Source organism: Taudactylus pleione, unplaced genomic scaffold (assembly GCF_031769625.1).
Source record: "Taudactylus pleione unplaced genomic scaffold, aTauple2 ptg000386l, whole genome shotgun sequence".
In the NCBI taxonomy this organism is placed as follows: Eukaryota; Metazoa; Chordata; class Amphibia; order Anura; family Myobatrachidae; genus Taudactylus; species Taudactylus pleione.
The window spans coordinates 13,818,127-13,845,915 of NW_028284787.1; the positions used below are offsets into that span (position 1 = coordinate 13,818,127).

Consider the following 27,789-nt stretch of genomic DNA (forward strand, 5'->3'; position numbering starts at 1 on the left):
TAAATGCTTCTTACTGCATCACATTGCACTCGTGTTGCGATAAATTAAGTTTACAAATGCATTGACTAGCCTCAAAGCCACTGAAATGGAATAAGGAGCGTTGAAATAACGCACAGCTGCGTAACATAAGTTATACGCCATTAAAATATGGACGTTCTAATTTGGTACAATACATTTTATTTTAACAGCCATTTACATGCTCTTAATTGTGTTATAACCGCATAATTTTAACACCAATGTGTACATACATAGCATTGGTTAGGTTTTAGAATAAATCTCTGTGCAGCCTGCCTTTATATGAAAATTTTCCCAAAATTTACAGTATTTCATAAATAAAAATAATACAAGTTATAATACAATAATAATGTATGTTTCACATACTCACAGCTCTAAGGCACATGGTAGTAGAATACAACAAAGATCACACAAATCAATGTTAAGAAGTAAATGATTCCTCCAGTTTGATTCATGCATGGTACACAGAAAGGTGACATACCATTTAGCATATTATAATGCAGAGTTGGTAGCATTATTATAAACATGAGTCACATGTCTATGTTATGCTATAAAAGTAAATAAATAGTAGTAAATGTCAAAGATTAAATGCAATCACACAAAAATTAAGAAACATTCATACACATGCAGACATATCTTTGATACATTGTAGCTTTTTGTTTTGGAAATAGACATGTTTGGCAAGTATGGATGACAGATCAATTGTAATTTATTTTCTTTTAACACTGTATCATCATAAAGAAAACTGGTAAAAATGAAAAAAAATCTATTTCAAATATCTACATGTAAAATTTTAGGCAGTGAAAAAGCACTTTGTTGACAAAGAGTGTAGAATGATGATGTTATCTGTCAGAAATTACTGAATGCTTTGTTTAGTTGCCACAAACAAATTCACATATCAGACCATACAATACTGCGAAATAGTATTTTAGTCTTGTTTGCTGTTTTACCTTGTCGTAACTTACTGGGGCAAAGGAAAACAAAGTATATTGAAATCCTTGCATCTTTTCAAAATTTTGAAGAACTGAAGCAATATCTAGAACCACTGATGAAGAAACACTGTGGCATTGGTGTAATATACACAATGCACTCTTCTTTATCCGTAATGTACATCAAATACTTTACAACAAAGCATTAACAAAAAGCAAGAAACATCTTGCTGTACAGAGGAAACCTCAAATGCAACTTGAAGCCTAGATTCACAATGAGGATAGTAAACAAAATGTGAAGGACTGTTCCCCATAGATTATGTAAACTTCACTCTTGTGCTTATTGTACCACCTCAACGCACATCCAATGTCACTTCTTCCCACCACCCTCTAAGCATATTCATTATTCACCATCTATGCAACGCATAACTAGAGGTCAGTTACTAAAGCACCAGTGAAAGATTAATGCAGCGTACTTTGTTATATAACATTGCTGCCATGCTTTTTTACATACCCAGCTTCACAGATTTGAAGCTAACCTCCTGCTATTAATGTTAACTTATCTCTCATGGCAATTACAACCTTCTATGAAGTATTAGTTTCCATTACATCAGCCTTCTACAACACCATATTCAATTTTCCACAATGATAATTAGGGCCTTTCTAAGGAACAGGCTTAACAAATTAAATCTGCAAGGAAAAATGTCTTATGTTATGCATGCACATGCACAGATTCTGAATCTGCGTCTCAAACCCAGGAGTCTGGAGAGGCCGGATAGTGGCTTGTTTCATAGTTCAGTTCACTATAGGGGCGAGCTGCAGAATAAAAGTCAACATAGTTTCCAGTTGACTTTAATCCCAGATGCATATTGTACTCGGTGGCTGGAGGACGGTGGTGAACTTGATCCTCAAAGAAGGAGTCATCAAAATTTCTTGTTGAATTCTGAAAAGGTTGATAGGTTTCATAGTCTTTTCTGCTGGATTCTTGTGGAACTGGCTGTGTAGAAATCTATTTAGAAAAAAATGGAACAAATATTTATTACAATGTGCATGGTATTTCCAGTATTATCGCAATGTGCATTGTACAGATACAGTGCATCTGGAAAGTATTCACAGCGCTTCACTTTTTCCACATATTCAAAAAGACTTGAGGCTGTAATTGCTGCCAAAGGTGCATCAACAAAGTATTGAGCAAAGGCTGTGAATACTTATGTACATGTGATTTCTTAGGTTTTGTTTTTTTTTAATTAAATTTGCAAAAATCTCAAAAAACCTTTTTACATGTTGTCATTATGGGGTATTGTGTGTAGAATTTTGAGTACAAAAATGAATTTATTCCATTTTGGAATAAAGCTGTAACATAACAAAATGTGGAAAAAGTGAAGCGCTGTGAATACTTTCCAGATGCACTGTATGTCCTTCCTAGTCTATCCTCCGTGTACTGAGTCACGTTACACATGGTACATGAGAGCCACAGTGACTTGACCAGCACAGGACATCTTTTTCGCAGCAAATGTGTCTTATTCACAATGTGATGCAAAAAAGATGCACAAACAGACTTCAAAGAAAAAGAAAAAAGAGCTGCATTCACTCAATCAACTTGTTGGTTGGCTGCCATTTAACACAGCAGTTTGATTTAATAATTGTTATTTATTATCAAGGTTGATTTAAATACACCTTTCTGGTACACTGATAGTTCTATTCCAGCGCCTTGGGTATATATTTTGATTTGCACAAGCAGACTTTGCTGATTAAAATGATATATGGCATGTGTATGTTATGTGTGCGGCCGCGTCTGTACAATCATCACAACGGAACAGCCACTGACACTGTAACGTAGCATTTCATATGCAGATACAGCTGCAGTCGCACATACACATGCAGCATATCATTTTAATCAGTAAAGTCTGCTTATGTGAATAAGACACAATTGTGGAGGAAAAGACATACAAAAAGGTGCTCAGCATGAATAAACTCACACATGGTGCAACTAGAAGAGCTGTTTAACACAACTGCAGCAACAATGACGGAGGACACATCTGTATTTCTATTATTATTGCAATATACATGGCATTACTATTATTATTACAATATACATGGCATTACTATTATTAAATTTATTACAATATACATGGCATTACTATTATTAAATTTATTACAATATACATGCCATTTCTATTATTATTACAATGTAAATGATATTTCTATTATTATTACAATGTACATGGCATTTCTATTATTATTACAATGTACATGATATTTCCAAATACCAAAACAAATAAGTGAAACCAGTTTCAGTAATATGGATATAGAGAATGCACAAAGCATGCTACAGTATATAGTACTCATTCAATATTTAAATACAGCGTACTAATTTGGGGAAAACTAGGTAACAGCTGCAGACTACATTCCAAGTAAAGAGTTGTATATAGGCAGTTCCAGACTCCTACTGAGCTCAGTTCTGGCTTTCCAAGTTCATATTCTGCCAATGCTCAGTGTCTGGCACCATTTGGGAAATAGAAGAGTTGATAAATAGGAAACAGTAACAAGATTCAGTCAGTGTGAGAGGAAGAATATACACAAACACATTCAGCTTACGATATACATACTGCATTTAAATACAACAATTTTGTTATATTTCTTGATGGACATTTATTTATATGATATGTCTAATGCAAAAAGGTAAGGCAAACAATATTTTGTTCACATTTAAAAATCCTTAAAGATGGTTGATATGTTCGGAGTATTCTAGTAATCTCAGCGCCTAATTGACCAACTGCTGATAAATAGTCTATACACACCTGCAGCAGAATGGTATGAGGTGTTGCCACCCTCACAAATTTAGACAAAAAGAAAGACATTCTGCGCTGGAGTGCAAGTTCAATCAATTATATTTATTCATACCATATATTGTCTCAATAAAAACAGCATAAGTACAATATGTACCACTTTGGACTCTTATATGCACTTTCCAAAATAAAAACAAATGTAACCACTACTTCTATATATCAAGTGGGAATGTATCCATTACATACCATAAAACATAACAGCTTGAAAAATAAAAATTATCAGCATTCTGTACATAACAATATAATATAAACCTGTATATAGGGTATTGGCAGCTTGAACAAGTAATATGTTCCTTATATCTAGAGGGTTATTCCCACAAAGACCACTTTAGCATTTATTTATATTGTGGATGTCCAGGTAATTCTCCTAGTGTATATGGAGAATAGAAAAGTCAATATATAACTTCCAGGTAATAGCTACAGTGTACAAGCATATCCAGATAAATGAAATGTCCCAAACACTGACGGCAAGCAGGGGCGTCCCCCTAGAGCAGGTCAGAGAAACATAAGATCAGGTCCAGCCTGACTCACCATCCGCTGATATTAGCATGCAAGCAGGAGAAGCTGTAGTTGCAGCGCCGTATTCAATCCAGTCTTAGAGCCGGAGCGCTGGCCACCGTCGCTTCATCAGGTGTAGTGGTGCTGTGCCACTGACCGCCGTGTGCCTTTCCAGGTGGGTGTTAAGGATAGCAATGCAAAGATAGTAAAGCACCAAGAGCTACAGGGACAACTACGCGTTTCAGTCACTCAACTTGAAAAAGGTCACAGCAAGTGACCTGAGAAAGCACAAGTGAAACACGTGTCTAGGCGTTCTCTGTGCCAGTCCTAAATGTTAATAATACCTGTTGTACCTATAATTTGAAAGTTATGATAGAAATTGAAGCTCCACTGAATTGATAGTAATTCTAGCTGTAGCTTATGCATGGCGCTGCAGAGCCAGTGCAAATAGTGCAGCTTTTACTCTCAGAGCAGGCGATATACCAGGCTAGCTGAGAGGAGACACGTGGCCAGACTCAAAGCACTGCTGTGTATATTAAGTGAGCCAGCTGAGAAAGATATGTGGCCACTGTAAGCAGCGCTGCCTTATGTGATAACTCGGCTGAATGAGAGAGATATACAGCCAGAGTCAGCAGTGCCGCTTTATATTATACTATTACCCCGTGTGTATGAACCAAGCTATTAATTAGTTTAATTAGTGACGAATAGGAACAGGCACTTGTAATTTAGAGGAATTACTGGCAGGCTGGATACTCTGTAATGATCTGTTTGTTATCCACTATTAAACCAGACTTCTGAGATTGATACAGTGTTGCTGTTCTGGAATCAACATGGTGTTGTGGAAACACAATTACAAACAGAAATCGTCTATAATGTGTTACATCATAATATAACACCCTAGTAAGGGGATTCATTTGGTTGATATATTAGATCTGTAAGCACACATGATTATTACTGGATCTTCTCAATTGAGATGTACACACGTGGGTTAAACTAATTGCTGATGCTCTCTATTAAGCAGCCAATTATTTGAGAACATCTCAAACTGTCATTGAATTTAGGAGCATTATAAATTTAATAGGTACACAAAGGGACACTATCAAGTGTATATGTGACAAATATATAGGACTGAGCACACATATTTTAATATGTCCTGTTATATGTAATATTGTATGTTTTGTATTTTGCTGTGTTTGTTCACCCAAGGGTGTATTTTAAGAATTGAAATAAAGGTTATATTTTATTTTTATTATAAGTAATAGTGCACTCATATAGGGATTCTTCCCTTCTCTCCTTTTTTGAACTAAAGTAGATGCACATAGTGTTCATCAGGATAATAATCCATAATACGAGTCTGAGCGTTCCATGTTTATATAAATAGAGCACAATTTATCAAGTCCAACCTGCCAACTGGTGGCATGCCAGACTGCCTCCCACAGTCAGAGACACAATTGTGCATAAAACAGTCATTTCCATAATCACATCATTGATAGAGCCAGAAAGATCCAGTGCTCCTTTCCCTCTCACAGTAACAGCATGTAATTGCACAGCCAGTGCTTGGGTTGCTGCTCACAGCTTCCTCCTTCACAGTACAATACAGAGCTGACTGTATTCGAGACACTGGCATGCCCATGTCCCGCAGGAGCTGTGGAACAGCTACCCTGAACAGAGCAGAGCTGCAGACTGCCAAAATAATGAGGCTAAGCTGATTTATGTCCTGATTATAACTGTTTCTGACCTTAACAAAAAGATAGTTCAAACTCCATGCTGTGTGAGCTGTCTTTCCTGTCAAGATGCAAAATGAATAAATACAGTAGTGAAACAGAAAACCATTCCTATATCTTCAACAAACCCAGCCTACTTAGCATCAGACTTGACCCCCTGGGCTAATGCTGACTAGCACTTGGCCCCTCCTGGTACCATTGGAAGATGGTTACCAGGGTAGTACAGTTAAAATATAGTGCATGAACAGATATGCGGTAGTAAATACTATGACTTTAGTGTCATGAGAGCGTTAACTACAAATGTTGGAACCTTTGTTATATAATTTATGTTACACCAGGTAGCTAAATACATAACTTATATTGCCCAATGTTGTATTATAACTCGTCAGGGACGGGCTGGGCCAGGGGTCAGAACAATTTAAGCCCTAGGGGGCCACCAGTTGCCTGCAGCTGCACTTTGCATAGACATGCAGGGCTGGCCTTGGGCATAGGTGACCCTCAGAAACCGTCCTGCACCAGCGTCTGTGACTGTCTTTAATAAGGAGGCTGCTGGTACCTAGAGAGGCTGAATACTGAGGTAAGGGCGGGGTTGCCCAGTGCTCAGCCTGGTGCTCAGCAGCAGCCTCTCAAGTACCACCCAGTAGGAGCAAGCAGCAGCCTGGAGGCAACTTTCCTTTTCCGGCCGGCCACGTTCTTTGGAAGTTAAGTGCACCTCAAGGTGAAGAGGGATGCAGCCAGTGGTGTGGTTACTTTTAGCTGTGAGATTAGGGGGGCAGGGCAGGGAGTACAAAGGGGGAAGGAGAGCACATTGAGGCATGTGAATGTGAGAAGAGGAGCACAGTGTGGGATGTGGATAGGGGAAGGGGAGCACTTAAAGAAGACTACGGCTAGAAGCTTGCCTGAAATCTATATACTCTCTTACAGGAGCTATTACTCATCCTGCCAGAGCTACAGCCTGGGTGGCAAAAGCCATTGAGAGTTGGACAGAGGCCCTAGAAGATACATTTATCTCTGATGCTTCCAGGGAACATCTGTCATACATATCTCACATTAGAGATGCAGCCTCCTATTTAGGGGAGGCCGCTTTGGATATTTGCCTCCTAGCTTCCAAGGCATCTGCTACTTCTGTGGTAGCCCACTGTATTATTTGGCTTCCCTCATGGAAAGCAGATTCGGACTCTAAAAAAGGCTTTGGAGTAAATGCCTTATTCTGGGTAGATCCTGTTTGGCCCAGAATTGGACTACCTTGGCAGCTTTCAAGACAGTGTTCCTGCCCTCTGCATCTACTTCGGTCCTTTCGTCCCCGAGGAAAAGCTAAAGATCAGTCGTTTCCACGGCAGTTGGCATCCACAAAGGCCTAGGACCAAACAGGCCTGGGCTACTAGACGTCCACCCACCAAATCTGAGGACAAGTCCTCAGCCTGATGGGGCGGGCCTCTCCATGGGGGCTCCCATGGTGGAAGGCCGACTTTTTCAGTTCACCCAGTTCTGGCGTCAGACCACCTCAGATGTCTGGGAAAGAGAAGTGGTCTCCCATGGATACGCCCTCTCATTCCTGAGGCGGCCGTGCCAGCAGTTTTTTTACACAGGACCTCCATCAGACCTAAGCAAAGCCCTGCTCCTCTAGAAGGCCATTCAGTCCTTACTACTCTCGGGGGTAATAATTCTGGTCCCCTCATCACAGAGGGAAGGACAATTATTCTACCCTTTTCTTGGTTCAAAAGCCCAATGGGTCTCATCAGTCTATCTCCAACCTCTACGCTCTATTGTCCTGGCCATGAAGCCTGAGGACTTTATGGTGTCTCTGGACAATCAGGACGCTTACCTACATGTACCTACAGTACAGCGCCTTCTCATCAGCATTATCTCCAATTTGCTGTACTACGACAACATTACCAATTTCAAGCACTGCCTTTTGGGCTTTCTACAGCTCCTCGGGTCTTTACCAAGATCATGGCAGTTATGGCGGCCTATCTTTGTCGTCAAGGGATCAAACTGCTCCCATACTTGGACGATCTCTTGCTCTTAGCAAGCTCCCCAAAAGTTATTTACCGCCATCTTCAAGTAACCAATGTCTTTCTATAAATGCATGGTTGGCTGATAAACTGGAAAAAGTGTTCCCTGACCCCTTCTCGAAGAATGGTACATCTGGGAGCCCTCCTGGTCTCTCAGGCTCAGAGAATCTTCCTGACCGCAGACAAAATCTCTGTATTACAGAACCGAGTGTGCAGATTACTCCCCAGTGTAAATTCAATCTGCAATGCAGACCTTGGGATCAATGGTGTCCATCTTTGACATGGTGGAGTTGTTCAATTTCACTCCATGCCCATACAAAACCTGATGGAACAGGTTGCCTCATCTCATCAGATCCATGATGATGGGCCTCTCTCCGGAGGTTCGCCTGTCTCTATCCTGGTGGATACAGATGTTCAATCTAAACAAGGATCACCCCTTTTGGATCCCAGACTGGGCAGTCTTCACAATGGGATGCATAGCTGTCCTTCCTGGGGCGCTGCACTCCAGCCAAGGCAGTCTTACCAATCAACGTACTGGAACTTCGAGCCATTTACAAAGTCCTCACTCTGGCTCAGGATATTCTTTAGGGCAAGCCTGTACAAGTACAGTCCAACAATTCTACCTCAATCACCAAGGAGGCACTCAAAGTTGGTTAGCAATGGCAGAAGTGTCCCATGGGCCACATGGGCCGAACGCCATCTCCCAGCCACCTCCGCAGTGTTCATCCCAGGATTTCTCAATTTGGAGGCAGACTTCCTCAGCCGACACGACTTGCATTCAGGGGGAGTGGTCTCTCAATCCAGAAGTTTTTCAGCTCCTGGTGGCCAAATGGGGTCTACAGGACACAGACCTCATGGCCTCACCACATAACCACAAGCTTCCAATGTACGGCCAGGACAAGGGACCCCAATGCAGCCTTCGTGGATGCATTTTCTGTGAAGTGGACCTTCCATTTGTCATAGCTCTTTCCTCCGGTCTCCCTTCTGCCTCAAGTTCTTCGGAAGTTCAAGCAGGAAGGGGGCATGGTCCTGTTGGTAGCTCTGGCTCAGCCCAGATGCCATTGGTACTCTGATCTTTAAAGTCTCTCCATAGACGTTCCTCTCCAACTTCTACTCTACTACCAGACCTGTTGTCTCAGGGTTCCAGTCTACATCCGGACCTGGTCTGTCTGTCTTTAATGGCTTAGCTCTTGAGACATCCCTCCTAAGGTCTAAAGGGTTTTCTAGCTCTGTCGTCCATATATATTTCCAGTGGTGTGCTGCTATAAACTATGACCCTCAGGTTTTTAGGATTTCTAGAATATTTGCTTTTATTCAAGCTGGATTGGATCTCGGGCTCCATCTGCTCCTCTATTGGATGTTCACACCTTCCTGCAAGGTGTTCTACATATACAACCTCCCTTCATCCCTCCTGTGGCTCCGTGGGATTTGTCAGTGGTTATCCATGCACTTCAGGAACCTCCATTCGAACCCCTGGATTCAGTCGATGTCCAATGGCTCACTGCGAAGACTCTGTTTCTTTTGGCTATAGCAATTGCCCGTAGGGTATCAGATTTATGGGCACTTTCCTGTCGCTCCCCATTTCTAACCTTTCATCCAGACAGGGCTGTTCTTCCCAAGTCTCTCATTTCCACCTCAATGAGGAAATTGTGGTTCTGACCTTTCAATCACCAGGCCTCTCAGAAGGTAAGGCCTCTTTGGATGTGGTCTGTGCTCTGAAGATCTAGGTGGACCGTACTACTTACATCAGGAAATCAGATTCCCTCTTATATGGATTCCATAAAAAGGGATGGCCAGCTAACAAACAGACTCTGGCCAGATGGCTTCGCATGACTATATCACAGACTTACATGCAGACTGGCCTTCCTGTGCCGGCTACAGTCTCAGCTCTACTGAAAGCATTCTACTCGCTCTGTGGGTTCCTCGTGGGCAGCCCGCCGTGGTGTGTCTGCCAAACAACTATGCAAGGTGGCCATGTGGTCTTCTGTCCACATCTTTCTTATGTTCTATGCCTTTGATACATATGCCTCTCAGGATGTTTCCTTTGGGTGATGGGTTCTCCTCTCAGGTCAGGAGCATCCCCACCCTTGAACAACTGCTTTGGCACCCTGTGGAGCCTTATGGACCCTGAAGAAGAAAAGGAGAGTAATGTTAAACTGTCCAAAAGCCTGCTCCATGTGAACCCCCTAGAACCCAGGCTAGTGAGGTCTTTCACCACTAACAACCTCCTGTTGTTCCCTTAGAACTAAGACACGTTCACCGGTACTTAGGCGGCTGTGTGGTCTTAAAACTCAGTGTAGTAGTGATTCACACAAAGGTACAAAGGGATTCAGTGGTGAAAAGAATGACAGGAACAGATACAGGTTCAGGTAAGGCTTGAATGTCGATGGTACGACTTAGTGAACTGAAGTTGCAGTTTGGGAACCGATGGTGCAGTAAGAACTGGTAGCAGAGCTTGGAGTAGCAGGAGCCGATAAAAGAAGTTGGTATGCACGTGCAGTGGCTTTGAAGCCCATGGTGCGGCTTGGAGCCAGTAGCAGAAGAAAGAACACACTTGATGTGGCTTTGTGAGCCGATGGTGCGGCTTGGAGCTGGTAGCAGAAGAAAGTTCACAATTGATGCGGCTTTGAGAGCCAATGGTGCAGCTTGTAGCAGGTAGCAGAAGAAATAACACACTTGATGTGGCTTTGAGAGCCGATGATGCGGCTTGGAGCCAGTAGCAGAAGGAAGTTCACAATTGATGTGTACTAGTTACTGTAATGATTCATGGACTGCGGCTTTGAGATCCGGTACACAAGTTTGTGTACTAGTTTGTGTACTGCGGCTTAGAGAGCCAGTACATAAGTCTGTATACTGTGACATGGCTTTGAGAGCCGGTGGCAGCACGGAGGCCGATGGTGTGGCTAGAGTGGTTAGGGAGATGATGACAGCATGGAAACTGCTGGTGTGGCTAAGGAGCCGTAGGAAAGGGTGGTGAGTCGGTGGCAGCAGAGAAGCTGGTGATGCAGCTAGGGAGCCATTGGAGAGGCTAAGAGACGAGGGGAAGGTAATTTCGCTGGAGTGCCAGTAATCACTTCCACAAGGTGATACAGAATGCTGACGGTACAGATGAGCCGAGAGGACCTACAGAAACTCTATAGTCGGCGTGGCGGCAAAAGGCCAGTGTGCACAAATAGGAGTAGAAACCAATCACACCGCTGTGTGGACAACACGTTACCTCCTGAGGCGTGCAGATCACCTAGCAACCGAGGGAACTGGAACAACACTGTCATGAGAAGGTAAACTGCTCAAGAGAGACAAATCGTGACCACGACTCTTAACAAAAACTTACCCTTGTTAACTCTCTTTCTTTGAAGTCCATAGAGTCCACATGGCACCCGCCCTTACGCACATGGGTTCTATGGGTTTATTGTCTTGGTCACTTGTTTCCTTATTTGTGTGATTCTCTCCTATCCTGCTCCTGCCTTGGGCTTGTTAACAAAACTGAGTTGCCCTCAGGCTGTGGGCGGGGTATAGAAGGAAGGATCTGAGCATCCTGGGACAAAAAAAAGCTTTACTGTTGGTGTCCGGTCCTCCAGGCAGGGCCGTAACTAGGGTAGTGCGACCAGTCCCATGGCACAGGGCACGGAAGGTGGCACTGTTTGGGCATGTCAATTTTCCTGTTTATTATCATTCTCACTTTTAGCTTCCTCTTCTTTTATCCCCAGCATCTCCTGGCCTCCCCTATCTCTTCCCTGACCCTTCCCCATGAGGCCATGGCCCTTTTTCAGGTGCATTATCTTATGCCCTATTTAAAAAATGGGGGGGCGCCAATGCTCTTTCTGGCACAAGGCACCAAAAAGTCTAGTTACGGCTCTGCCTCCAAGTACCACTCTCCCTGTGGACCCAATGGACTACAAAGAAAGATAGTTAACAAGGGTAAGTTTTACCATAACTCTCCATTTAACATAACAATTTTTCATACATGCTCTAAAACACCATATCAACATTACACAAACCACATCCCGGAGCTATTCTATTCAGTGTGATGTTTGGTCCGACTAAAGAATTTCTTCTAGTACCCTCCTTAGGCTGCGAGGAGAAATCCAACAAAAGTGCCAGTTGCGCAGCTGTTTGCCAGCTTAGCGTGATGCTAACAGTCTTGTGGCGGGCCCTTTAGTCGGAGAATGCGAGTACTCGCGATTAAATACCCAGGTTAAGTCGTGAGAACTGGTATTCTCTGACTTAACAGCGCGCTGAATTGAACAGCTTGTGGCCCATGTGTGGTTATTATTGTAATTTACTATGAATGCAACTTTTTATTAGTTTTTCTTCACAATGTATGGACATGTACTATACTGTGTATGAACTGTGGGGCCGATTCAGCGTGCAATGCTGAACGCAGATTCCCGATTATCATTCTGAGAGTGTGCAAAATTGGTTCTTTGTAATCGCACGCAGGCCCTGATTGACAGGTAGAGGCATTTAAGGGGCGGTGTAGGGGCAGGGGCGGCCGGCGTTTCCGGAAATGGGGGCATGTCTGCACCATTTTCCAGGAGACTTTACTGGCCTTGCAAGCCGGCCAGCCAGAGTAAGCTCAGGCTTACTCAGCTGGCCGGCAGCCCGGAGCTGTCCTCCATCGTGACCATCGACCACCGACGGTCACGAAGGTAATCCCAGCCTGCGACCTTGGTCGTAGTGCTGGAATCCTAAATGCAGCAGGGGGTGTCATACACTTCCTGCTACATTTGCATATTTACAATGACGGAATTGCAAAGCTGCCTGCGAATGGCTCATTAAATCAGTTATGCCTGTATATAAATCCAGCTCTGCAAGCTAAGCAAATTGTGGCTTTTCCAGGGATACAAAGTATATTCTATAGATTACAAAGGCTAAAGCCATCTGAAAGTGATGTTAGCTACCGGGGTCAAGATCCAGAATATAAAGCATTCAGGATCTTGGTAAACTCTGGGGGCTGCTTTTGAGGTCAAAAACAGGAGCCCGTTTAGATATCTCAAAAATCTCCCCCCTATATACATCCAGGGGCTACTTAATATTTATAATTTTTTTTAAGTGTCATAGTGACTCTGGTGCAATTTCCATTTACCTGTGCCAAGAGGGCTGGGACTGAGGGGCATTAACATGCCACAGTACAGTAAAGGCATGCTAATGTGGGTGCTGAAAACCCACCTGTTGATAAAAGAATATCCGTCCACCACTTTAACATGTCACCACGTAATCTACCTCACCTTCTTGCAGTGTCAAATTCTCTCACTCCTGCTTCCTGCCCTTAGCTCTCCTTACACGGGCACACTCCTTATGTGTTCTGTTTATCTCCCCCTTCCTTTTGGATTCTAATCTTTCTTCTGATCTCATTACCTACGTCTCTTGCACACCAGCTACACTCTAAGGCCCTCATTCAGAGGTGCTCCCAGGAAGCGAGTGCGCGTTCTGAATGAGGGCGGCCGCTTCTGTGTTTTAGTGCAGCCTCCTAGTCGCTAGCTAAGCTGTGGGTTACCACCCACAGCTTTAGCGACCAACCAGGTTGATGGTCGCGATGGTCAAGACCATCGCGACCAATGGGGCTTGCGACGAGACCCTAAGGTTGGGTCTCGGCAACCGCAAGCCCCAGGGAGCTACCTGCTCTGATCAAGCAGGAAGCTCCCCACTGACATCACTGCTGATGAGAGTGCGGCCGCCCACAAACTGGCAGGCGTTCCGTTAGGAATGCCTCCGTTTGTGTAGCCACCCCCCCGCCCCGCCTACAAAATGGAGCGAGCTGTCGATCAACATCGACATCCGCCCCTTTTATAGTGAGCTCCGGAGCGAGAGAGTTTCTCTCTCGCTACGGGGTTTGCGCACGCGCAGTGCGGCCGCTGCGCGTGCGCAGGGCCTTAACATCGACCCAGTTGCGAGCGCTCAGCGCTTGCGACCGGGTCTGAATTGTCGAAGCTGGATTATTGGCTTAGACAAGATCAGTTTAAAATTGAATCGCAGCGACACCATCTTGCGACTGGCCGCAAAACGCCATCTTGGAAATGAGATCGCAAGACGCCATTTTTCAAATGGCCGCCTAAGCGCCATTTTACATAAACTCACACTTTAGTACATGTGGCGATATTACTATTAGCATCATGCGATTACATCTGTGACCATCGCCATAAATTATGGCGATTCATCAAAAGCCCATTTCATGACTTTACGTAGTTTGGTGCTCTGGATAAAGTGTGTATATTATTATAATTCCCCTAAAGGATATATTTCAGAAATGGCTGTACAGTATGTCAAAATTGGATTGCATTAGCTAAACAGAGCAAATGGCCACGTGACAACTAGTCTGTGAAGACAAGCTTCATGAACATAACGTCTGCTCTCACTCCAGGTGGCCCTGCTCGAATACAGCAAGAGGGTCGTTTGTAGCACCTTACATTAGCAGGCTTCCTACAATAAAATACCTTCAAAGCCAAGAGTGTTATCTGAGGTTTGGGTCTTGTAGCTGTGCTAATTTGCATTTACACAAGAACCTGGGAGAACAAAGGACTGTACATTTGAGCCTGGGAAGGGTGGGGGCTGCTGAGAGAGGGGGGCGTGTGGAACTATAATGCTCAGCATTCCACACTGCTAGGTGTTCACTTAGTTTAAGTGAGATTTAAGTGCACCATTTCTCTTACACACATTAATACGCACAATTGCGCTGTTACTAATCGCATATTAGCGAATGCATAAGATCCTGTATGAAAATGCTGTTTATTAGCTTGATGCGCACGCATCTGCCCCAAGTTAACTAGCGTCTTTACATCACACCCTGCATACTTACACATTACATATTCATATAAAAGGTTTAATAAGCTTTAAAGTATAAGATTTAAGTTTGTTCACTTAGCATAAATGCTGTGAAATAAAGATTATTTGGTAACTAAGGTTTTATACATGATAAGTAAGCAGTGATTGGTATTGTACTGATGCGTACTCTTTCAACAGTATTCCGGTACCATCGGTGTGGAGATCGCATCATGCATTCTCAACTTATGGACCGCAGAGACTTCAAGCAACAAAATGTACATTATATGAACAACTGTTAGGATGATTGCATGAGGCAGGAAACCAGAGACCCCCAGTTGTTAGAGGCTGGGTTGTATCTATTTGAATCAACCTGTTAAATGCCTTGTAACATATGCCCTCTCCTTTAGGACCAATGGTATTAGCAACAAACTTCACTATTGTGTTGTTTATTTCTGGGGGGTATAAATATGCTCTGAGCCTGGGTTACTATTATTTGTGCTGAATGCTGATCGACGAGGGGTTTCTTGCTGATGCCTAACATCTGGACCAGAGAGCGCTGCGTATGTATAATTGTACTTGGGTCTGTATAATCTCTTTGCACTAAGATTATATGAGGATCATAGCGTGTAACTGCTGTACTTTACTTAATTAATACTTTGTGCTTTGGAACCACATGTTCTAAGTCTGGAGTCTTTATTTACTGGATGACTGCGTACGCAAATTAGTGTCATCCTTAGAGGTTTATAGGAAGGATTTTAGAAGGTATAGGCAGGGGTATATAGAGGTTCAAAGGCAGAATCCTTAGTATGAGGGTCTATATCTCCTCCTTGGGCTTTCTGCCCTTGGACTCCAGTCCTCTGTTGTTTTTGTTTCTTCAGACAACCTAGACCCGTTATCTGCAGCCACTCTAATGGCTATAGGTTTCAGCTGATGCTGAAAATTTCCATTGCACCCCTTGTATCAGTGGCTGTGTTGAGATTTGTAGTGATATATGTTACTTGTCTACTGTATTGTACTGTACTGTTTTAACCTGTACTGTCATATTGTTTTGTCCTCTGTACGGCACTGTGGACCACTTGTGGTGCCTTATAAAATAAAGTCTAATAATAAAATAATATTAATACGAAATGCCCCCCAAGATGGCAAACCATAAGTCGCAAGTGTACCTGTTAGGGGGTGGATGACTTGCAATTACTCAAAACCCTGGTGCATATTGTGAGCTGATGAAGATGACAGCAACTGATTCCCGGAACGTGTCTAAATCACGTTGTGCAAATATAGTATATAGGCCTGTAATGAGGGGTGTGCGACTGGGGCCGCCACACAGATCACAGGGCTCTGTGGGCAGCACCGCCACTGCACCATGACCCTTGCTTCTAGCTAGCAGGGTGTCTGAAATGGTATCCTGTAGCCAGTATCACCATGGCAGTGGCACCCGTAGCGTCCTTTGGGCGCTACCGGCAGGGACCCTGCCGTGAATACAGCTGCCTGGAGCATCTTGAAGACGATCCAGGCACTGCTGCACTATGCACAACGTCATGATATCATGTGCAAAGGGGGCGGCACAGGGCACTGTTAAGCCCTGTTACGGCCCTGATAGTATGACTACAGTAACTGCAATCTAAAGCAGGATTATAGTGGGGGAAGGCTGCTGACATGTTTATTAGTGTGGACTTTAACAAAAATTATTATCTAAACTTTCTGGCCATTTACTTTATGGCAATGAATACTTTATGGCATGAATTATGTACTGTCTTTTTGCCCCTCTTTTGTACTCAGTATAGCCACAACTACTGTAGATGCAAATTACGTCCAAATCTATCTATTTATTAATGTTGCCATTAATAGAGAAGATAATGTATTTGTTTTTCTGAAAATAATTTGTACAGGATATTTATATGTATATTTACGGATGTAGTCAGCATCAGACAGACAGAATTCCGGCGCCGGCGCCTTAGGTTTAAGGTTAGGCACTAGGGGCAGGGTTAGGGTTAGGCTGCAGGGAGGAGAGGGGGTGCAGTTAGTGTTAGGCTGCAGGAGGGGTTGGTTAGGCTTAAAATACTTACCTGCATGCGTCAGGATTTCCACCGTCAGGATTCAGCAGCCGGGATTCTGATGCCGCCACTATCAGCGCCGGGATTATGTACCCAACCCGATATTTATATATATTTTTCACTATCATCTTTTTCAAGATTCTATTTCACATAGAGATATGTATGCATTAGAGGGCAGACCATGTCAACTGGGAAAGTTCATCATCCTTGTAAACATTGAGTACAGATTTGCAATTGCCACCTGGTGTCTGCAACTTAACGTAAAACAATATGGGCCTGATTCAGAGCCGGACGCAATTAGCGCTCGCTCGTCCAGAAAATAGGGGTGGCTATACAAATCAACCGTTCGCTGTTTGCGGTCTGTTCACGCCTCTAGGTTTGAACGAGCGAACAAAACTTGCGGACGTTTTTTGGGAAACTACGCCCCCTTGCCGCTCGCATCCTACGTCATATCCGCTATTTATTAGATTAATCAAGTACATCGAACAGGGTATGAGCTGCTCGCTATTCTTGTGGTTGGTTTTTGCTACCACAATTTTGCGAGCAGTTCTGGCTAAAAAATAACCCAGTGACGTGGTCAATGACGCTGCTGTTTTAAATATGCACACCCATAAAACGCCCGTTTTGACCTTTAAGCACGCCTGCGATCGGATCTCCACTCCCGGTTTTCAAGCACCTTCCCCTGTTACCACCCACATACGCCTCATCCTGTCACTCAAATTAGCAGGCATTCGCTATTTTGCGAGCACATGAATTTCGGCCGCACTGACTGGTTCGCGCATGCGTATAACGATCCGTACGCATGCGCAGTTGGGCAAACATCGCTCGGAGCGAACGATCTGCCACTTACGAGTGGCTCTGAATCAGGCCCTATATTTCTAAAAATTGGTGTTTTGCAGACAGAGCCTGAGAATGTAGTGGCGTGCATGCTGCCTAGCGAGCATTAAAATATTTTATATACTACAAAATTCACTGATAATGCAACATAATCTAGACTTTTAGCATGAAAGAACAGATACACATATAATAAAAAGAAATTTAAAAATACAAAAACAAAAATTCTGATTGCATACATATTTTCTTTCATATATTTCAACTCAAGGTCAAAACAGGTTTAGGATGAAGCTGCCCAAAGGGTATGCAGTCAGGAAGTCCACGGTCGAAATGTCGACTGCCGGCTTCCCAACTGTGCAATCCCGACAGGGAACTAATGATAGGCGTTGAAATCCCGATGCCTATCATTATCCCTACGCCGGGAGCCTGACGCCAGGCATACCAACTTAAGGTAAGCCGGGCAGCGTGCGTGGACAGCCGCGCGGGTGGGGGTGGTGGGTTAGATTAGAGGCTCCCGGGGAGGCCTTATGGTTAGGTTAGTTATGGTTAGGGTTGGGTAAGGGTGAGGAGAGGGTTAGGTTAGTTAGTTTACTTACTTGTCTGTATCTTCACTGCTGCCGGTCTTCCGGAGTCATTCATACCAATCTCGCCCAAAGATCTTGATTATAAAGATTTTTTTACAAGATCTCCTAGTCTATCACAGTGCAAACCACGTTGCAATAAAAAATGACAGCTTCCTTCTGCAACTGTGAGTAAAGGTGAAGAAAGGTGGGCTAGTGCATAATAGTCTCATTCTAGAAGGCAGAGGCTGAATGACCATAACCTTATCGGAAGATTTCCCGGCAGGCCCATTCCAAGATTTTTCTATATATACACAATGGTCTGTCTCAGAGGGTAGATTCCGTACCCCGATGAAATATGTGAGAGTTACTGGGAGGGTTGCAAAGGAAGTAGATCAGTGTTTACCAACTGCAGTCTTCAGGGACACCTAACAGTGCATGTTGTCCAGGTCTCCTCAGTATCAAAAGTGATGATCTTTTAATATGTGTCAGTCAGTAATGAATACACCTGTGCACCAACTAGGAGATCTGTTTCACACTGCAAGCAATAACCCTGGATATTGCATGTGAATGCGAAGAAACCCGGGTTACTGTGCAGTGTAAAAGGGCCAGGTTGAAAAAGTTGTGTCGAGCGACCCGGCATTTCAACCCTGGTCACAAACGGGGTTGAACATGGGTTCAACCCGGCTCGCGATGCAGTGTCAACGGGTAACCTGGGTCGATACGACCCGGATCCCGTTCACAATCATAGGAAGAGACGTCGCTTGGAGATGATCTCATCTCCAAGTTCTTACTCAGCACGTGATGGTGGTGATATCATCAACCCGGCAATAAGAATGGTCAGGCTGCCAGTCTGAAAGGGTCGCACCCGGGATAGATGCGTGAACAGCTGGGTCACACCCGGGATGGATGCGTGAACAGCTGGGTCGCACCTGGGATGGATGCGTGAACAAAAACCCGGGTGCGACCCGTCATAGTGATGTGAAAGGGGTATCAGTGGTCCATGAGTTGGGAAACACTGGAGTAGGTGGTGACACATACATGTCATCATTTGGAGGTGCAGCCCTCATTGACGTAAGGCAGTGATGCGAGCTGTTAGTTACAGTGGTATCATTAGTATCAGTGGCACTGGTGGTGCAGATGCCTGTTTGAGAAAGCCCTTTGGATCTCCCAAGAATCCCTTATAGGGACCGGATACCACGTGGATTAGTAGTGATAATGTAACAGGAAGTCCATGCGCTGCTAAACAATAAAAAACATGTATCTGTGTAAGTGTAGTTACAGTGGGAGGATGTAGACTGCTAAACTGCCTTTGGAGAGTGGACCCAAATACTGTGAGGGGATACCAACTGGCCATCAGATTTCAGGCTTTTACAGTTTTAGTAGGAAAGCTCTCACTGGGTCTTTTTAACATTAAGCGGTCTATTTACTAAGCAGTGTTAGGAGACAGAGTGAAAAGTGATAAGAAAATGATAAGGTGCCAGCCAATCAGCTCCCAACTGTCATCTCACAGGTTTGTGTTTGAAAAATGACAGTTGGGAGCTGATTGGCTGGCACCTTATCACTTTTCACTCTGTCTCCTAACACTGCTTAGTAAATAGACCCCTAATAATGTAATCTGGGATTCTGTTTTATCACATAACTCAGGATAAATCATTCAACATTTAAGGGACCTCTCAAGCTAATTACGACTGTGGGATACATTTTAGAGCAGACAGTACTTTACTTACTTAGACCAAACACTGAGCAAAGAATTTGCATAAACAAGCATCCGATACCTGTACTTATTTTGAAGTATGTAGTTTGCAATATTAAGAATATATTAAAATGTAGGATGTGTGCAAAAGACAACAGAATACAAATTGGCTTATTTTGATTACATTATGTTACAAATAAGATACTCCCATACATAATTTCCATGCTGTGATTGTAATATTTATCAGCTAATAAACACTTGATAATTTGCAGGCTTCAATGTAGCATAAATTATATTTAAAATTATACTATAAACAATTACAGTGCTTAAAACAATCACTTACCTGGTTGTGTTTGATATCATCAGCAGGTGCGCCAAATGAATTCCTATATATGGTTGAGGATCCAGAGTTTTCAGCTAAAGCAAGGGAAATCAGATTTATCAGCTAAATATGAACTACTATAAGAGAAAATATTTAAATATAGATAGATGATAGATAGTTAGACAGACAGACAAGCATGCAGACAGACAGACAGATAAGACAGATATAGACATATTAAAAAAAAATATATATGTATATATGCTAAAGGTTTTTGTTTTAACAAATTGGCAGATGAATGTGCTGTGTGCTGTTCCATCAAAAGAAAATACCCACCCCAATGTCTATTTCAATCCCTCTAAATATCTAATAGGGCAGAGTCATAATTGCATATTTCCTGTATCATATTACTGCCTGGATAAATTAGTTAATATTAATAATATTAATCATGGGCTTGATTTAGAGATAAACGCTATGCTGATGTTTTCACAGTTGATCGATTATCGGCAATCTGTACTTCTAAGTCGCACTGCGCATTCGTCAAGATACAGTACCATAGTCACTCACAGCGACTTTTTACTCGCAGTGTAATTGACAGACAGCAAGTGTTTGGGGAGGCAGAGCCGTAACTAGACTTCTTGGTGCCCAGGGCCAGAAAGTGCCCTAAAAGAGGATGTGACTGAAGGTGCTTGGGGAGGTGGCCAGATGGAGGGGGAGTTGGCCAGGGAGCAGATAGGGGCGCCAGGAGATGCCAGAGATAAAAAGTTACAAGTTAGCATGATTATGACAGAAAATTGACAGGTCTGAACAGCGCACCCTACCCTGCGGTGCCCTGTGCCGTGGCACATGTCGCACCACGCTAGTTACGGCCCTGTGGGGAGGTAATGAAAAGTGGCATAAAAGATTGCAGGTGTGCCACACTCTGCATCTGCGATCCCATATCTCAGTTCCCGTGGCCATTCTGCACAACCATAAGCCATCTCAGGACTGTGATAATCAAATGATCTGCGACTTATGCTGCGTCTTTGTATGCAAATGCTTGAATTTGGAAAACTGCCAGTGGGCAGCTTAATACATATCCTGGTAATAAGCCACATTAGCATATTTTTGAATAGCAGCTGAGTACACCTAGGCATTAGCATACAACTCTGAATCAGGTCTTTTGTAAGGCACACTAATAAAAAGGACAAACAATTAGATATTGCAGCAGATTTGGTGCAACTAATCATTGATAGTTTTATTGGAAGGTTACAATGGTACTAAGTCAAACAACAAACAGATAATAAAGACAACAGCTCATGTAGAGTTGGACATATTTGTTTTCCATATGTAAGCAGGAAAAAATTGCATTCATGCACAGGTTTAGTGGGACATACAGTATGTCAGCATGAACAGAAGACTCCCTTACTGTACTTGGCCTATGCTTGCTCACTCTAACTCCTCCCTGTTAAGCTTCCCAAGCATAAATTGTATAGTAGGTGCAAGATGTGCCAAAGTCCACAAATGGATGTATGCATACTTATTTTTTGCTCACATGTATAGTAAGAAAATGTGCATTTTACGCAAATAACACAAGTGTACTTTCATCTCTACGTGAGCTCCTTCATATCTGCATAGCTCTAGCCAGACAAAATGCGTTTGCTCGTTCCCAGCGTATGCAAATTCGGCTAAGTGACGGCATGGCAGGCAAATACACGGCAAGGCATAAGCACACGCACTATGTCTGCCTGTGCGATCGCTTTGTGTATGCAGACTCCAACCAGCCTGTCATAATACGCCCACTAGCGCATGTCATCACCAGGAACTGTATGCAACCATCGGTATATCGGGTACCATCGGAAGCGAACGCAGCGCTTGAGGTAGACTATACCCTAACACAAGCACTGCGATCACTTCAGTGTGAAATACAACCAGGTGACGTGTACTATGACGCTGCCTGTTAATTATGCACCCCTCTGAAACCGTGTTATTTCGGTCAGGCACGCCTGTGTTCACATCTACACTCCCCGTTTCTAGTGGCCAGCCCCTGTTACCACCCACAAACGGCTTCTCTTGTCACTCACTCTGGTGGGCTGTCTATGCTGGGTGAGCGTACTGTCAAAGCCGGATAATCATCTGAGACAGAATCTGTTTACAATCGGAATCTGCGTGACGCCATCTCACGAAAGGCGACAAAACTCCATCTTAGAAATAGATCACACAACGCCATTTTGTCAAAACCATAGAGTAACAATCTTCCCCAAACACATACCGACAGTGTTTAACATACATAAAAAAAATGACTTATTAGCATTAGAACACTTTTTAGTAATCCTTCCAGAAATCATGCCCTGATGTACACAAAGTCCATTCTGGGGACAACCTTGATACCATAACAAACACAGTATACTAGGAAAACAACTAACAATACACCAGAAACTGTGGGTGTTTTTGCATGTAAATGGAGAGACTCCACATGTAGACAGGTGCAGCTGTGGCAATTGTAATATGGCCCAGAGACTTGAATTAAATCTGCTCTTTTTCAGACAGGCTGGCACCAACACGGTTGGGGGTCTCCACCCTGTTTGAGAGGGAAGCTCACTGCCCATAACACATTTGCATTGCAGTTTGAAACTTTAGTAAGAAATTATATATTATATATATATATATATATATAATCCATCATAAATAGAATCTCATGCATAAACACCACACATTAAGCACAGTTGCGCTGCTAACATGACGCACATTAGCGAATGCACAATAACCTGCATGCAAACGCTGTTTATTAGCTGCATGCGTGCACATCTGCCCCAAATCAGATAAACCTAACTAGCGTCTTTTCCCAAACCCCTAATACTTACATAATGCACACTTATACAAAAGGTTCCATAGCTATAAAGTAAAAGATCTAACTTTTATTCATTTATTACAAATGCTGTGAAATAAAGACTATTTTGGTATCTAAGGTTTAATACATGATAAGTAAGCCGTGTTTGGTATTATACTGATCTGCACTTTCTGAACAGCTTCCCGGTATCTTCGGTGTGAAGATCGCAACATGCATTCTCAACTTATGGACCGTAGAGAAATAAAGCACTAAAATGTATTTTGTGAAACCAACAGCCTAGATTTGCATGCAGGGGGAATAGAGGAGGCAAAAAGCTGTTATAGGCTGTTCTGTGTCCATTTGAATCAACCTGTTAAATGCCCTGTAACAAACGCACCACGATGGAGAACCAATGGGATCAGCAACAAACCTCTCTATTGTGTTGTCTGTTTCTGTAAGGGTATAAAGGTGTGTGTTGTGACCCCAGTCTGGAGTCTTCTTGCTGATTGCTGATTGACGGAGGTTTCTTGCTGATGCCGGTATCTGGTCCAGAGCGCGTGCGTATGTATAACTGTATCTTGGGTCTGTGTAATTCTTTAAACTAAATTGTACTTAGATCACAGCGTGTAACTGACTGTACTTTACTTGAATAATACTTTGTGCTTTGGAAACACATGTTCAAGGTCTAAAGTCTTTATTTTACTGTATGACTGCGTACGCAAATAGCGTCAATTTTAGAGGTTTATAGGCAGGGTTTAGAAGGTATAGGTAGGTGCGTATAGAGGTTGAAATCCAGTATCCTTAGTACGCTTCCCGATCTTTCACAGTGCTTCACGCATGCGCAGAATGCGAACCATCGGCAGCTACGAGCGACGCTTCTTAGCGTCCAGGTTTGAATTGGGCCCATTGTCCTCTTACTTTAAAGATTAAGTTAAGCACTAAGGGGCATATTCCTTTTTTAAGCTCATAAACCCCTGGTTACTATGGTATCCAATTCACCACGAGTTCTGGTGGCAGATACCAAACTCTCAAAGCAGTATTGGTTTGTTGTGGGAACAGCTACTCTAAAAAGTAGCTGTCCCTGCAAGCCCTATCACTAACACTTTTGCTGCTAATTAGTACAGTTTACACTGCTGGGGTTCACTTGGCAGTGTTATTGTGCCTGCGTGAATTGAGTTCACGCATGCGCACAGAATATCCAGCAACCACATAGGGCCAATACTTTGTAGGTCCACAGTGAATGCTGCAGACACCTTTCTTGGCAAACTGTCCACAAGTTCCTGGACAACAGCAGGCAGTTGGTTTTGTCATTATGCCTTAAGCACAGTGACCAATTGTGACACTGAAGAAGGTTGAGTCGGCCTAGAACGCAACCATTGCTACAATTCGTTCCAGATGTTCTCAATGGGGTCAAGATCTGGACTCTGAGCTGTCCAGTCCATCAGGGTTACTGAATTTTCTGTATACCAGTCCAGTCGCCCTGGAAACATGACAGGTGGCATTGTTGTCCTGATAAACATTAGTTGTTTCCGTAGTACTGCCACAATGTAGGGAGCACAGAGTTATCGAGAACATTTCTAAACTTGTCGTTTTATACCTACACAAACACGTATCTGCTGCAGGAGCACACCATTTCACTTGCACAGGGGTGTCCAATCACTTTTTTCTACATAGTGTAGTTAGAGATTGAAAATTGAGGTGATATTTAAATTGTCACTGAGCTTGTGTCTCCCTGACATCTTGGTAGTTTGCAGGGGCATTAGATGTGTACCTGCATGGGCCAGCTATGTGCAAGTGTGTATGCAGAAAGATATTTAGCACTGTACATCCAGTGTGCTGTGTAAGAGAATTGCACTGAAGTTGATTGCTACAGTATATGAATGATACTACGGAGGCAACAGCATTCTAGGGAACACATTTAGCCACCAAAATTTTGCTGTACAAAACTGTGAGGAAAATTCAAACAGTCTTTTACAAGATGGCCTTGTGGAAAGGACTGAGATTATCCTTCAAAGAAATGGTTCATTTTGTTTAAACCTTTTTGATACATATGATGCACTTTATTAGGTATGTGAAAGTTGTGTTAGTATCTCTTCACACAAGGGTTTGCAGAACTTTCTTGCAACTTTTTAGCAAGAAAAATTAAACTCCATATAAAAATGTACATGCAAAGAAAAAAGTGTGACTTGGCTGTAATGCATCTGGATGTTCTATATTAACATTTTTGAAATCACATGTTTTGGCAGAGATGGATGTTGGGTGTCCTCATTTACAGTTGGATGTAGAACTAGAAGTTCATATTCTGGCTTATGTTCTCTCAAACCTTAAAACTCCAAGGCAATGCAACTGGAAGTGAGTAAAATTAAATCTGCATTTGAAGCTGAGACCATAAGGGTTAATTGCAGCACTGAAACTACAAATGGCCCATAGCAATGATTAGTAGAAAGAGAAGTAGTGTATGTAAGCAATTGTTCTCAGCCATCAAGATACAGTATGAAGTTTGAGAAACAGTGGCCAGCAGTTACTAATACTACAGATTACAACGTTAACACCCTGCAAAATAAATGATGCAATCCCCCTTCCTGAGCCTAGCGCATACGCAGTACAGATCAGAGTAGTACTACACATCGGAGAAGTACTTTAACTACGGGTTTGCGTACTACTCTGAATCAGGCCCATTGTTCACTGATTACTCAGTTTCAAGCAGGTTTCATGTTCTCTGAGTGGTACTAGTGCTGAGAAGTTTTATTGATAAAGGCTCTTAATAACCTCCTAAATTTCCTCTCCTCAGTGGCATAACCAGGGGGGGGTCACCTTGCCCTGGGCACCTCAGCGCTGGAAGTTCTGCAGTTCCGGTGGGACACATCTCACCAGACTGTTCCCAGCAGCAGGTGACATTTGGCACCGGCTGCAAGCTGGATGCAGCTCATGGACCAGCGGCCATTTGAATTTGCCGCCGGCCACGAGCCAATAGAAAACAGCCTTGTGGCTGGCTCTGTCCATGGCGTCTGACGTCAGACGCCACTGGGCAGAGAAGTCAGCAGGCGGAGGAGGCAGAAGTCGCGTGAAGAGATCCGGCGACCCTGGAAGAGCCCAGAAGATGCCGGGCTCAAGACAGAAGCGCTCCAGGATGGGCCAGCGGCAGAAGATTGCGGCTGAGGACAGGAGGGCTACGATTAATTCCTACCTAAACCACCAGGATGTCGGGCACTAGGTCCGTTGGTTAATTAGGGGGGACACCACTTATTTCCCTTGCCTAGATACTTTGCTCATTGCCACTCATACAGAGCATTGCTCTCCATTTGTTTTTCTAATGCTTATCATACACAATATTATCTTTAACATACAGAAACTTATTAAACATACTGTACAACTGTATCTATACCTGTCATAGTATCTTTTCTAGACGTATGTTCTCCTTTGTAAGTGGCATTTGATCCAGCTGATTCGTAGTCTACTTTCCTTTCCTTCAGGTTGATCATTTCCCGAGGGGATGCAGGGGCACTTGCTTTATGAAAACAAAAACAAAATGCAGTAATGACCCGTAGTTCATAATCATTGTAAATTATTTTTTTAGCTAGGATCTCAATATGAAGCAGATTTAAATATATATATATATATATATATATATATATATATTTATATATATATATATATATTTTGATATTGTAATTATTTCAAACATAATTGGGGAAAGTAACAAGTAAATTTGGAAAGCTGCCTCAGTGTACTAGCTCAGAAAGAACCTGCCAATGTGCCAGAGCCTTTGTGATCTTCTGTGCACATACCATTTTATTTAGGGTTCAGGGAGTTCGGCACTGGGCCCCTCTTGATAATGTGGCATGCTGCACGTGCCCCCCAACCAACATCCCATCTGTTAATACGCCTCTGGGAACCATTTATATGTTACCAAATGGCTATTGCTTCAAAGGGCTGTGGCATATTGGTATGGGGATAAGAGATACACAAGCAACTCCATCATCCAAGTTGGGGAAGCCTGAGGTATTGTCAAATCTCATTTTATTGGGAGCCTTTGAAATTATTTACAGGAGAAATGTATACTGCGACCCCCACAATGTATAAGAAACAATTATTATAGTGGCAGAACATGGCATCATCTGCCTCTGTGCCCACTAAGAAGATTTGAATGGAGGTTTCAGGAAGTGTGGACTGGGATTGCCAGGCCCTCCTCTCTTCTGGGTGCTCTAGTGACCACACACCATGCAATAGTGATAGATTTACCACTGTACACATGGAATCTGGAATCAGGAATCATAGAAAAGGTGATCTATTAAAGAACAAATAAACTATACTTTTACAAAAGCACTTATTTATCAACCTTTCACATACATACCCACATTTTTCTTTTAGTAACTGCCCAAGAGAAAAAAATTAGTCTACTTTTGCAAGATTACAAGTCCAACTGAAAACACATGGCAGAAAGAGTAAAACATTACATTCTGCATCCTATGCACCTGTGCTGGTGATAATTTAGTTTGACTGTGTGCGCTGATCCTGTGTTCTTGTAAATTTTGCCCTGATCTTGGCCTGGAAATGTTCTGCCCACTGCTTTCTCTGACTTCAGACTGTTTATTGTGTAGTTCATGCACTCGGCCTGCCAAAACCCCAGATTGTTTATTGGATCTTGCCTTGTTTGCTACCTGCCCTGCCCTTGGTTTGCTTAGTGGACCTTGACATACATGCTGCCTATCCCTAAATTCAAAT

The 27,789-nt window shown here is 43.0% G+C and overlaps 1 protein-coding gene across 7 annotated transcripts in view; it reads right to left on the reverse strand.

The window, feature by feature from the left end:
* Positions 1 to 706: 706 nt before the first annotated feature.
* Positions 707 to 27,789, reverse strand: part of CTNND2 (catenin delta 2) — a 708,944-nt gene continuing 681,861 nt past the window's right edge. For all 7 annotated transcript variants that reach the window (XM_088445725.1, XM_088445723.1, XM_088445721.1 and 4 more), the window contains 3 exons: positions 26,450 to 26,572; positions 20,280 to 20,353; positions 707 to 1,953 (listed from right to left, as the gene is read on the reverse strand). In XM_088445725.1, the coding sequence (XP_088301851.1) occupies positions 1,693 to 1,953; positions 20,280 to 20,353; positions 26,450 to 26,572 (458 nt within the window). In that variant the 3' untranslated portion in view covers positions 707 to 1,692. The remainder of the gene's footprint in view (positions 1,954 to 20,279; positions 20,354 to 26,449; positions 26,573 to 27,789) is intronic.